Source organism: Schistocerca cancellata, chromosome 2, assembly GCF_023864275.1.
Source record: "Schistocerca cancellata isolate TAMUIC-IGC-003103 chromosome 2, iqSchCanc2.1, whole genome shotgun sequence".
Classification (NCBI taxonomy): Eukaryota; Metazoa; Arthropoda; class Insecta; order Orthoptera; family Acrididae; genus Schistocerca; species Schistocerca cancellata.
The window spans coordinates 8,015,960-8,029,615 of record NC_064627.1 but is presented as its reverse complement, the minus strand read 5'-3'; the positions used below and the strand labels follow the sequence as shown (position 1 = coordinate 8,029,615).

General features: G+C 44.7%; 1 protein-coding gene across 2 annotated transcripts in view; it reads right to left on the bottom strand.

Annotated features, from left to right (window-relative positions):
* Positions 1–13,656, bottom strand: part of LOC126161295 (zinc finger protein 879-like) — a 320,538-nt gene that overhangs the window by 42,489 nt on the left and 264,393 nt on the right. For both annotated transcript variants that reach the window (XM_049917035.1, XM_049917036.1), the window contains one exon: positions 5,501–5,665. In XM_049917035.1, coding sequence (XP_049772992.1) covers positions 5,501–5,665 — 165 coding nt within the window. The remainder of the gene's footprint in view (positions 1–5,500; positions 5,666–13,656) is intronic.

Sequence of the window (13,656 nt, the reverse complement as noted above, 5' to 3'; positions counted from 1 at the left end):
GGTGTGCATCCGCCCTTGCATTGTTTCAGCAATATCTACAAACTGTTTGTGCGTCGGTCCCTACTGCAGCAAACTAGCTGGACGATATTGTGATCTCCGGAAAGACGGAAGAAGAACATTTAGCCAATCTCAGAACTTTATTTCAGGTCTTGCGACAGAATGGTCTTCTTTTGCAGAAGGACAAATGTGTGTTTGTGGTCGTGACTTACCCTATCTGGGACATGTACTCAATGCCCAAGGCATACATCCCAGTCCAGAGCACCTCCGTGCCATACAAGACTTGCCTTCGCCGCAGAATTTGAAGCAGCTACGGAGTATGCTGGGAAAAATCAACTATTATCATAAATATATCCCACATGCCTCTTCCATTTCAGCTCCGCTTCATCGCTTACGCCGTAAAGGTGTTCCGTTCGTCTGGACGACGGAATGCGAACGCGCCTTTCGCCAGTTGAAATCGGCGTTGCTTTCCCATACTTGCCTTACGCCATTCGATCCCCGGAAGCCCCTTTTGTTGATGGTGGATGCATCGGATTTCGGGATCGGTGCTGTGCTTGCGCACAAAGATGGATCGCACGATCGCCCTATTGCTTTTGCATCCAAATTGCTCTCGTATTTGGTGTTACAAAGTTTCATGATTTCTTGTATGGTCATCACTTTACCATCATCACAGACCACAAACCTTTGACATCGTTTTTTCATCCGACCAAGCCTGTACCTCCACGTACAGCGCAGAAATTCATTCGCTGGTCTATTTTCCTCTCGCAGTACCACTACGATATCTTGTATCGGTCCACTGCTAAGCACGGAAACGCCGATGCGTTGTCCCGTTTCCCTGTTGCTGAGGATAGAGCATTCGATTCCTCCGAACCTGCTTGCACGTTCATTGATTCGGAAACCGATGACGTGGTCAAATTGTTTCCGATTGATTTTCGTCGTGTAGCTACAGCCACAGCTGCCGACCCTGTCCTTGCTACCGTTCTGTGTTTTGTTGTTACGCAATGGCCATTGTCAAAGTCACACATCGGGGATCCGTTGGTGCGCCGATTTTTTGCTCACAAGGAGAGACTTTTTGTACGACGTGGTGTTTCGCTGTTGCGTTCTGATAATGATCAGTCCAGGGTCATGGTCCCACGTTCGTTACAGTCCTCTGTCTTACAGCTTCTCCACCAAGGACATTGGGGTATAGTGAGAACGAAACAACTTGCTCGTCAGCACTGTACTTGGTTCGGAATCGATGCCGCGATTACGAATATGTGCTCTTCTTGCATGGTGTGTGCCGAACAACAATCAGCACCACCGCGGAAATTCTTTGCATGGCCAAAAGCCACTTCCCCTTCGCAAAGCTTACACATCAATTTTGCTGGTCCATTCTGGAATGCTCGATGGTTGGTTGTGGTAGATTCATTCAGCAATTTTCCTTTTGTTGTCTGGATGTCTTCCACGACGTCATCTGCCACCATCCAAGCGTTATCTGCTATCTTTTGCATTGAAGGTCTTCCACAGACTATTGTTTCCGACAATGGCCCACAATTCATGTCCGCAGAATTTCAGTCATTCTGCAAGGCCAACTGTATTCAACATCTGACGTCCGCGCCGTTTTCGCCACAGTCAAACGGTGCCACTGAACGATTGGTCCGGACTTTCAAGTCACAGATGTTGAAGTTGAAAGAGTCGCATTCTCGGGAGGACGCGTTATTGCTCTTTTTGTCCTCGTATCGCTCTCAGCCCCGAGATGGTCGTTCGCTGGCTGAGTTGCTCCACGGTCGCCCTCATCGAACCTTGATGTCTTTGCTACATCCACCGCAGCAGGTTCCTGTGCAGCGGCACTACCACCACTATCGAGGTTCACGGCGTTGGCTCGAAGGGCGCATTCTTCGCTGCCTCGGCCGCGCTATGTATCCGGTTTTGGGCGCCTCTGGCGAGGTGCATAAGCATCTCAATCAGCTGCGCCTCTGTCGTTGCACAGGATCTGACGCTCCCCTGGGCGCCCTGGGGACCCATCTACTGGCTTGCCTCAGCCCCAGGTGTTACCGACGCTGCCTTCCATTTTGCCCCAAGGCGACGCACTGCCGCCGCCTGTTCTCCCGCTGGCGACGCCCGCAGTGAACATGTCGCTGCAACCGCCGGGCACTTCCCTGCGTTACGCGCCGCCGATCGCTTCCCGTGACCAGTTGTCCTCCGACATGGAACTCTTGTCCGCTCCGGACCATATGTCGTCTTCGCCCGTCGGGTGCCACGGCCTGATGGAGGTCAACCCTTCGGCCCCTCCTGTTTCTCTACGGGCGCATACACCGCATGTTGGTGTGCACCCTGGAGCAGGTTTTCAGGCATTTCCTAGCTCCCCGCGGCCCGAATGGCAGGGTGCGGGTGGGACAGCCTCGCCTGTTGTTAGGCTCCCCACCTCGTCGTATACGTCAACATGGGGTCCTCCCCACGGCGGGCGGAAGCCTTATGCCACAACCGTGCGCCGATTTGCGGGGGAGGAATGTGGTGTCACCGCCAGACACCACACTTGCTAGGTGGTAGCCTTTAAATCGGCCGCGGTCCGTTAGTATACGTCGGACCCGCGTGTCACCACTATCAGTGATTGCAGACCAAGCGCCGCCACATGGCAGGTCTAGAGACACTTCCTAGCACTCGCCCCAGTGGTACAACCGACTTTGCTAGTGATGGTTCACTGACAAAATACGCTCTCATTTGCCGAGACGATAGTTAGCATAGCCTTCAGCTACGTCATTTGCTACGACCTAGCAAGGCGCCATTACCAGTTACTATTGATACTGTAAAACATGTACCGTCAAGAGCGACGTTCACCATTTGCGGATTCAAGTTAAGTATTCCAACAGCTACGTCCTTTTTTGCTAAAGTCTAATTTCCTTGTCCTGTTCCAGACCTCACGCCAGCCTGCGTGAACTAAAACGCGTGCCTTTCGGCTTCCTCTCATACCGGTGTTGGCTCTCCTGTCAACCCACAACAGGAACCATTGGTTGTAAATTGCTGTGTTGGGAAAGTACCAGAGCTCCAAGTGCTAATAGAAAGCACTGATGCTTGAATTGTTATAGGCACTGAAAGCTGGCTAAAGCCGGAGATATGCTAAGCCAAAATTTTTGTGGAAAGGATACACTAAACATGGTGGTGGAGTGTTTGTCACTGTGACAAGTAGTTTATTTTGTAATGAAATTGAAGCAGACTGTTCGTGTGAGTTATTATGAGCAGAAGTCATCCTTGGCAACCACAATATTATAATAATTGGATCCTTTTACTGATCTCCCAACTCAGGATTAGTGAAAACAGGGCTGTCATAGTGAGACTGAATATTGTAACACCCAAACTCCTCCAAAAATAAATGAAACATATACCTAATTAAAAAAGAAGATAAAAATTCACTTGACACCTTCTCGACACAATCTCCACTCTTCCAAATTAACAATTTAAATGTAGACCAGATATGGCTTGAATTCAAAGAAATAGTATTGATAGCAATTCAGAGATTTATACCAAATAAATTAACAAACGACGGAGCTGATTCCCCTTGATATACAAAATGGGTCAGAACACTGCTGCAGAGAGTACAAAAAAAGCATGCCAAATTCAAATGAACACAAAATCTCCAAGATTGGCAATCTTTTACAGAAACTGAAAATTTAGTGCAGACAACAATGCAAGATGCTTATAATAGTTTCCACAATGAAACTTTATCTCGAAACTCTGCAGAAAATTCGTAGAGATTCTGGTCGTATGTAAAGTTTGCTAGTGGCAAGACACAGTCAATGCCTTCTCTGCATAATAGCAATGGAAATAATATCGGCGACAATGCTGATAAGCAGAGTTACTAAGCAGAGTCTTTTGAAATTCCTTCACCAAAGAAGATGAAGTAAATATTCCACAACTTGAACCAAGATCAACTGCCAACATGAGTAACTTAGAAGTCCTCGGAGTAGTGAAGCAACTTAAATCACATAATAAAATCAAGTCTTCTGGTCTGGACTGTAAACCAATTATGTTCCTTTCAGAGAAACTTGACGCAATAACTCCATATTTAACAATCATTAACAAACACTCGCTCAACGAAATGTTGATATGCAGTAGGATTTTAGGACATATGTTGTGTTCAAATTACCTTGAAGAGAATGGTCTATTGACACACAGTCAACACGGATTTAGAAAGCATCATTCTTGTGAAATGTTAAAATGAACACTTTACAAAATGAAAAAAAGTAATGTCCTATGGCTACAACATCAATAAGTTACAATTGCAATACGTCAACACATACAAGAAGATTGCTTAAAAAACTCTATTGTGTCCCATTCTAGAATATTGCTCAAGTGTGTGGGATCTGTACCAGTTAGGACTAACTGGAAATATTGAAAATGTACAGAGAAGGGCAGCACAAATGGTCACAGGTTCATTTGAGTCATGGGAGAATCTCACAGAAATACTGAAGAAACTGGAATGGAATATGCTTGAAGATAGATGCAAACTATCTTGAGAAATCCTATTCAGAAAGTTTCACGAATCGGTTCTAAGTGCTGAGTAGGAATATACTACAGCCTCCTACACTCACTTCGTGTCACTCCCACAGGGATCACGAGGACATGATTAGGCTAATTACAGTGTGCTGTTATCAGTCTTTCCATGATCCATATGTGGGTGGTAACGTGAAGAAGCCATAACAGCTGACTCTATGGCATGCACTTGACACTGGTTTGCAGTCAAATAAGAAGTTTCTGCAAATGTATAGGAAATAAAAATATGTCTACACTCGAATGAGTTGTCTTCAGTCCAAAGACTAGTTTGATGGAGCTTTCCAGGCTACTCTATCCTGTGAAAGCCTCTTTATCTTCAAATAACTTCTGCAACCTACATCCTTCTGAATCTCTGAATCTGCTCGTTGTATTCATCTCTTTGTCTCACTCTATAATTTTTATCCCCCCCCCCTCCAAACACACACACACACACACACACACACACACACACACACACACACACTTCCCTCCAGTACTAAACTGGTGGTCCATTGATGTCTCACAACATGTAGTGCCAACTGACCCATACTTCCAGTCAGGTTGTGCCACAAACTTCTGTTCTCCCCAGTTGTTCCCAGTACTTCCTCATTAGTTACGTGATCTACCCATATAATCCTCAGCATTCTTCTGTAGCACTACATTCCAAAGCTATTACTGTCTTCTCTTCTGAGCTGTTTATCATCCATGTTTCATTTCCTTACATGGCTACACTCCACACAAATACCTTAAGAAAAGACTTCCCAACACTTAAATCTATATTCAATTTTAACAAATTTCTGTTCTTCAGAAATACTTCTCTAGCAATTTTCAGTCTACATTTTATATCCTCTCTACATCAGCCATCATCAGTTAGTTTGCTGCCCAAATAGCAAAACTCGTCTAATACTCTTAAGTGTCTTGTTTCCTAATTTTGTTCCCCCAGCATCACCTAATTTAATTCCACTACGTTCCATTACGCATTGATATTACTCACCTGGTAAGTACGGGTAGTGCTTCTGTTGGTATTTATGGCATTAGGGTCATCACTGTTCCGGTGACGCCTCTTCATGTGCTTATTGTAGTTTGCCCAATTTGTGAACTCTCGCCTGCACTCCTGACAGCTGTACGGCCTCTCCCCCGTGTGCTGCCGCCTGTGCACCTGCATGCAATTAAGATTCACAAAGTGTGTACCAAATGTGGTTTCGTTTATATAAACCCTTTAAGTGACAATATACTTTTTTCCAGCACATCAATGAAATAAATGTCAGCATGTACTCTTTTGGAATAGTAATGAATAGAACTGCTCAACCTATTATATATTTCTCAGTCCATCATAAGCTACTGGGTAACAAATATTTATACCAATGTATCATGAGAATAAAAATTACACATGGTAGTTCCCATTGTACATACGTTTACCAGTGTGGATTGACAGTATTTTTACTAATCTTTGAGAAGATAAGGAGCAGAATTAAGAGCAAAATAAGAATACTGTTATCACAGAATGTTCTGGCACTCACAACTCAGCCTGTGGGCTGATCTCGAGCTACTCAAACAGAATCCATCTCATTATGAATATCAGCCACCCACACTGCTCTGTAATTGCTTTTATTTTATATTTTACAATGAGCCCAATTCGGCATATTGCCATCATCAGGTGCTCTGTAAATGCATAAGGAAGCAATGGTCTTAATATAATGGTCTGTAACTATGACCGGAAAAGTTATAATACATTGTTAGGTGTTTTTACCTTACAGTAATATTGTTGCTGTCATATCGTCACTGTTGTGTCCTGTCTTTTTTAGAATTATTATTTCTCCTTAGATGCACACTGGAAATGTATATCTGATTTTAGTTGGTTTCCATGTATGCTATTCTTTTGACTGCCTGCAAAGGTAGTACGTGCTTTTGCCTGTTGTGGCCAGTGACAGTGAAACAGACTGCCACCAGTGCCTGATAGTTTACTAAATGTACACAACCCACTACTGAACACTGCAGGTGAAATGGCACTTTGGTGTTGCACTTATAATGGTAGACAGTTTACGTGTGGTGTTGAATGCTCCATTTAAAGGAATTAAGGTCCAAATATTGAGTGCCAAATAACAGTTTTAGTTGCACTACAGCTAGAGTTCTGCACAGATGGACATGTCCATGGATATCCACACAGTAATTACCTAGTGGATAAAACCTTGTTTGGATATAGACATAAGCAGGTTATACTTACAGATATCTATAGTAATAATAATAATAATAATTACACTCTGGTTAAAAGAGAGACACCAATACAACACACAATATCTGGAGAAGTATAGATGCATTGTTAACATCCACCACAGCAAGTCCTTCTTCCTGGACTTTCACACTATTAAATGTGCTTCCTGTTTCTGTTCTAACAGCTATTGCATCTGAGTAATTACTTTTTCTTTTGCAATAAAAGGACTAAATTATGCAATTATCAAAAGATGCCAGAAAGTGACACTTATGCTGTTCTAGTGCAAGCCATTCTTTGGAATCTTTGCTCCACAGTCTGACTCCTGTCTGAGTATTACATATGACATAAATAATGTTTAGCATAAAATCATGGAATCTATAAATGTTTCTGTTAATATGGTGTGGAAAGTTCTGGGATAAACTTCACTAGTTTCACACTTGTACAGCTACAGGATGCCATCTGAATACACAATGTTTCTTTTAAGTATATTTAAATAAAGAGTAAAATACAATGCTTGCTAGAATGAGAAATGTTTTAACATACATATTATAAACAAGTTATGTGACTAACATTTAACAATATGCAAAATATGATGATGGAATTCATTCGACTTCCCAATGTTGCAAAAATACTCCACAGAACGTTTCAAAAAATCAGAAACTTTCAAAACATCCATTTCAGTTACTATGATATTATTATAATTTATGGAATGTTCTGGTAATATGACAATGCAGTTACAATTGGCCTATACTTTCTAATTTTATGACACGTATATACAATGTTTGTTGATAAAATGTTAAAAAATGGATATGAAATTTCTTTTCAGCATGAGGCCTTAAACATAAATGAGGCAAAAATGTTCTGAGCCATCCTTAGATGCAGAAATAAATGAGTTTAAATTTGATATAAGTGACAATTATGTTCTGTCAGTAATTTGCAGAAAAGCTTAGAATTCGAGTGTAGCTTTCAGGAGACAAAAATTCAGGACAGGCACAAGTCTCTCATACTGATTGGATTAAAATGTTTCACAAAACTTTAATGTCCACAGATGAAAATGTGAGTGTGATGCCACTAATATTTCTCTTATTCTTGCAGATGTTTAGTGGTAGCATTACTATCCTTTTAACTTTGAAGGTAAATAGCATCTCATTACATTTCGTTCATCACTGTCGAAGCACAATATTTTGCAATTATAAATGTACTAACATCAAACTTCTTGATTTGGAGATAACATGGTATTTTCACAGTAATATATTTGTGGGGACAAAAGCTCTGTGGACTTCTGTCCCCAAGGATATAGCTGCAAAAACAGTATCTCTGGACCTTGGACAGTGTGTTCTGAGATGCCAAGTGTTTAAGTTGAATCTGTCCGTACAAGGTGTATAAATAAATATTGTGTGTGTGAATCAGTAATGTTGACAGTCAATACACATCATGTTTATTACCCAAATCCAACATTGGTGACCCAGAGTTTTTTGACGACTGTGCCGCGACATTTTCATGTGACACATTGCTCCACCTCCACCCAACATAATCCAACACTTTGCTGACGTGGATCCTATATACTCTGACAGTTAGCCAGCTGCAGTCAATAACGGCAAGTGTTGTGGGTGTTTATCTAATGACTTCCAGCGTTACAAGACAGAAATTGCAATAGTTCTGTGTTTAATACCCACACAACAATACAACCATTGTCACATCATCGCTCACATAAGGACTACGATATTGAACTTCCATTAACTACAGTGCCTTTAACGAACACTGAAAATAGTGCTACGAGTGCTTACGTGGACACTAACCTCGTCAGACTATATAACAAAGGGACAATGACAATCGGTGGTAGTGAAGAATTGCACTACCCTTCCACTCCCAGCATTTTTGAGTGCAGTATTCCAGTTGATATACATAGGTTGGAACTTAAATAGTGGCAACACTGCTGTGGAGACACTATGCAATGGTATCTAATATTGTCGCTGATAGCACACATTGTTGACATATCTACCTAACCTCTGAGCAAATGGACTCGCCCGTCCCATGTCACCAGCACGCGTACAAACGAGGGAAACACAGTCACTTGTGAGCAAGTGGTCTGACACTATGTTTTCGAAACGGACACAATGGTGTTGGATCAAAATTGAATGTGCCAGAGGTCGTACTGCATGACAGTGTCATCAAGAGCCTCAAGAGGTGTGCGGGGAATCAGCACTGCCGTACAGAACCGTGGCACGTTGGGTAAAAGTCTTCAACGGAGGTCGGCAAACTGTGGCAGATATGCATCGGGCAGGTTGTCTTAGCATCTCTGAAGAAGAACTGCATGCTGTTGCCACATTACCTGATGGAACCCCTGGGCATGCGAAAAATTGCATCATGATGGGTTCTGCATGAATTGACGGAAATGCAGGAATGGATGTGTTACAACGGTACTTGGAGCACTATGAGCACAATGGAAGGGCTTTCTTATGCCATATCGTAACACTGGATGAGACATGTGCCACATTGTATGAGCCAAAAATGAATCGCCAATCCAACGAATGGTGTAATTGTGGGTTGCTGCAAAAGTCAAAAGTGTGGCAGAGCCCCAGTATGGTGAAAGTTATGGTGATTCTCGTGTACGACTGTGATGGTGTTATGTTAACGCATTACGTTCCTCCGTGGCAGACCATCAATGCACAGTATTACTGTTCGTTGTTGGAGCATCATCTGCGACCAGCTTTGCAAAAGAAGTGGCGACACTTTCTGTGCAACCCACCCATCATTTTGCACGACAATGCGTGGGTGAATACACTGCAAGCTGTGGCTGCTCTGTTCAGTCAATGGGACTGGTAAGTACTGTACCATCCACCATACTCCCTGGACTTAAGTCCTTCTGACTTTGATTTGATTTCAAAGATGAATGAACCGCTTCATGTCATTCACTTCACAACTGTTCCAGACATTCAACAGGCAGTAGACTGCTCCATTCGCACCATCAACAGAAAGGGTTCTGCTAGTAGTATATTACGCCTTCCACATTGCTGGCAACGGGTTCTACACAATGCTGGTGACTAGTTTGAAGGACAGTAATAGGTGCAAACATGTAACTCTTTTGTATCGGTTGTGAATAAATAGTTGCTACGATTTAAGTTCCAACCCTCTCACATTCAGCTAGTACTAATGCTACTCGCACGTCTCCCTATGAACCGAGTGACTATCATTATTGAGATGTCAGGCATTGACAGCTTACCAAACACAGTGGCGTAACAAATGCCGAACTATCAATGACAACAAACAAACAAGCAGATCAGTGTATTTGGTGGTCTCAGTGAGAGATAACGCCAGTTCATAGTGATTTTGAACAGAATGGCATATTCCTGCAAACTGCTTTCACTCTCACACATCACGCGGGTGACATTACGGCAGCTACACCGTGTACCACAGTACACCTCGGGCACGACGTCACGGCCTCGCCGCTGCACCGCTCCCCGTACTCTAGCTCGCACCGGCATATGCTGATGCCCGCCGCGAGCCGGTATGGACATACGACACAATCGTTTTACCGTGACACGCATCAACAGCTATCAGGACGCCAAAACAGACACGTCAACAGCACTATGATCACAAAGATGAATATCAAGTTCAAAACAAACATCACTGCTGCACCTACAGTGAACCCCATACCATGCGGGTCAACTATTGGCCACGAATTTATCCAGGTAACGACGATTACAAGACACGTCGCTGAGCCTACGGGCACAATGCACGGATCTCCCACGCCACGATAGCCTACGTTCAACTGTGGCTTTATCCCACCTACCGTGATGCACATTACGACCGAGGTGGGCAATTCCGACTTACTCGCTATGCCGTCCACACCACGTTTCGTTACACCAATGCCACCGCGGCAACTGCGATGGCTGCGAGGCGACTAATGGCACAGTGTACACAGTGGACACGTGGAGGAATACCGTCAGAAAACTGTGAAATCCGACACAACTATATTTCTCCGCAGTCTGCGGATGCCTCCATACATCACAGGGGTGATGGCACACAGATATCAGCTGCACCGCAGCACTCGCCACTCCGAGGGTGTAATATCGCCGCCCGGCCAGCCGTGCCGCATGCCGAACCACAGCTCCGTCCAGAATATCACACCACACCGTGCCGACAGGTACAACAAACAGTGGCCAGATGTCATCGAGCCAGCAAAATCGGTCCGAGCAATGCCGTGCAACTACTGCACGGTGAAAACTAAGTGGGACCAACACAAAACAACCACTATGGGAACCACTCACCATTTATCAAACTCCACCTGCCACCCATTCACACAGACTCACCAGAGGTGTGGTTTGCTTTATGCGAATGAACGATGAGGACAGCTAGGATTGCTGACGACCAGAGCGAGCCGTTAATACTTCTCAACCGTGTCGGTGAACAGTGGTTCTCGTCAGCGATCTACTGTTAAATACTCCAACTGCGCACAAGTATGAGACAGTAAAGTCACTAATATCGCAATGATTATCACACACACTGGAGCAACAACTACACCTCACCATAAATGAGACGACGCTGGGCAACGACACGCCATCGGCATTACGTGCAAAATGCGCCTGATTAACAACCTACCACCATACCTGGCCCTATTGTCATTATGGTTATTCAAGCTCCCAGAGCAAATAGAGACAGCAGTTCCAGTACAAGCAGATTCACCACTGGAAACACACCTCAAACTGGCCGACAGGATGCTGCCACTCGCATGCCACCGGACACTGATCAGTGCCAGGACACCTGTGTATGACTGCCTGCACAACAGACAAGGACAGCAGCAGTGGCAGACACAGTGCAAAACACTGCATGCAGACCCAGGGAAACCTCCTCCACCCCCCCCCCCCACCCCCCCTCCGTAACTGGACCCACAGCTAACTTCAGGCCGCAACCGCTGCAGCGCAGCAACAATCACGGCGCACAGACTCAGTTCCTGCAGGAAATAAACATACAAGGGAGACAGCTGATGGCTGGTCATCACAACACAGCACAGTCAAAATAAAATGACAAGCGACTACTATCGGTTTCACGCGCGGTTCAGCGCCAATGCACAGCACTGCCGACAGCTGTGTGGCTACCCAAATTACACCAGTGGATTGGCACGCACCAGCCTGCCTCGCCACAGCAAGTTGCCTTTCTACTGGCAATACCAAAGCACATAACACGCCACTCACACGAGCAGATGGTACGCAACTGTTTATTACTGCCGGCTACATCAGTACCTGCCGGTCGATATGGGCGCGGACATCCCAAAACACGAGATTACGGGCCCTCGACCGTACAACCCCGAACGGCAAATTATGCAATAACACTGGTAATGGGGACAACCTCCGCGACACTCTAGCTACACGACCACACACCACGTCCACGGACTTTCTTTGGGGCCGAAACAGTGGAACTGTTGCTCGGAGTGGACTTCCTCTGTCATTATCGTCTCATCCCACACCTCAGAAGGGCTCTGTTATTACAAGGTGATGTACAACACCCTACAGGGGGCATCTGCAGTGACAGTCTGCCTTCCTTCGTGGACCCTTCCCCTCCACTGCTAGACTTGGAGAATGCAGCGGATCTTGCATTACAATGTGCAACACTGTGCAATGAACTTAACAAAACAAATACGGCCTACAAGAACATCTACAAAGAGAACAACAAAACACGTACAGAGAACTAGCAGCTATGCAGCCACCATCACAAACTGGACAGCCAACTGCAATGAATCTGGCAGTGACTACAGATGGCCTGATGCACCCGACAGCCACAGGTTAGCTGCACAACCACTAGCACGGATACACAGGTTGTTACAGTGTCTATTATACTTGGTGATGCAGCTCTCACAAGCAGGATGAACAGTGACAGTGTTTCTGCTCTCGCAAGCTGATCACTCACCGACAAGGATACCACCTCTGTCGACAGGTTAGACAACAGGATTCCGTCTCCTGGACCATTCCTACCAAACAAAACAGCTAGCATACTTATGTTATGGACGGCACCGTCCACAGAATTGATACCACCACCCGTATGCCACCACCACCACCGACTAGCCCCCACAAACTCAAGGCGGCCATGGCAGCCATTGAAGAACTTCTCCAGGATGTTTTAATCAGACCTTCCAACAGTGCACGGGCATCAGCTATCACTATGCGGCCAAAGAAAGATGGTTCACGGTGCTTCTGTGGCGACTACTGGTACCTCAACGCCAGAACAATTATAGATAGCTACCTTGCCCTGAATATCCGAGATTTCACACACGAGTTGGCAGGGGCAACCATCTTTAGTGTAAGGGACTGCAAAAGAGTGTACTCCCACACACCTATGGCCCTGGAGGAGATTCAAAAAACAGCCATTATCTCTCCATTCAGTTCACATAAATTCTTATTCAAGCTGTTTGGGTTGAAAAACGCTGCACAAACATGGCAGAGATTCATTGATGTTTTTCAATGTGCCACGCGGTTACTGCTATTTATAAGATTTAATTATATTCTCAAAATCCACAGAGGAACACGTACAACACGTGCACGGAGTATACGACAAGCTGTCACAACACGGGGTGAAAATTAATACTGACAAATACCACCTGTGACAGCCATGCGTCATGTTCATCAGCCTTCCAGTCAACCCAACAGGCATACGACCCACACAGGGCAAAATTGACTAGATTACTAACTGTTCCCCTCTCACAAATTACCAAGAACTACGTAAATTGTCTACTGACAACACCTACTCCTGGCAGCTGAAACTCTTACTTCCCATCACAGAAACTCTATGAAGGAAAAATACATCAGTGAAGAGGAAGCTAACACGGACAGCTGAGATGCAAACTGCATTCGACAACACTAAAGCTCAACTAGCCGACACCATCACACTTGCACGGCCTTAACCGGAGGCTCATCTTATCATTACATCAGATGCAAGCGACC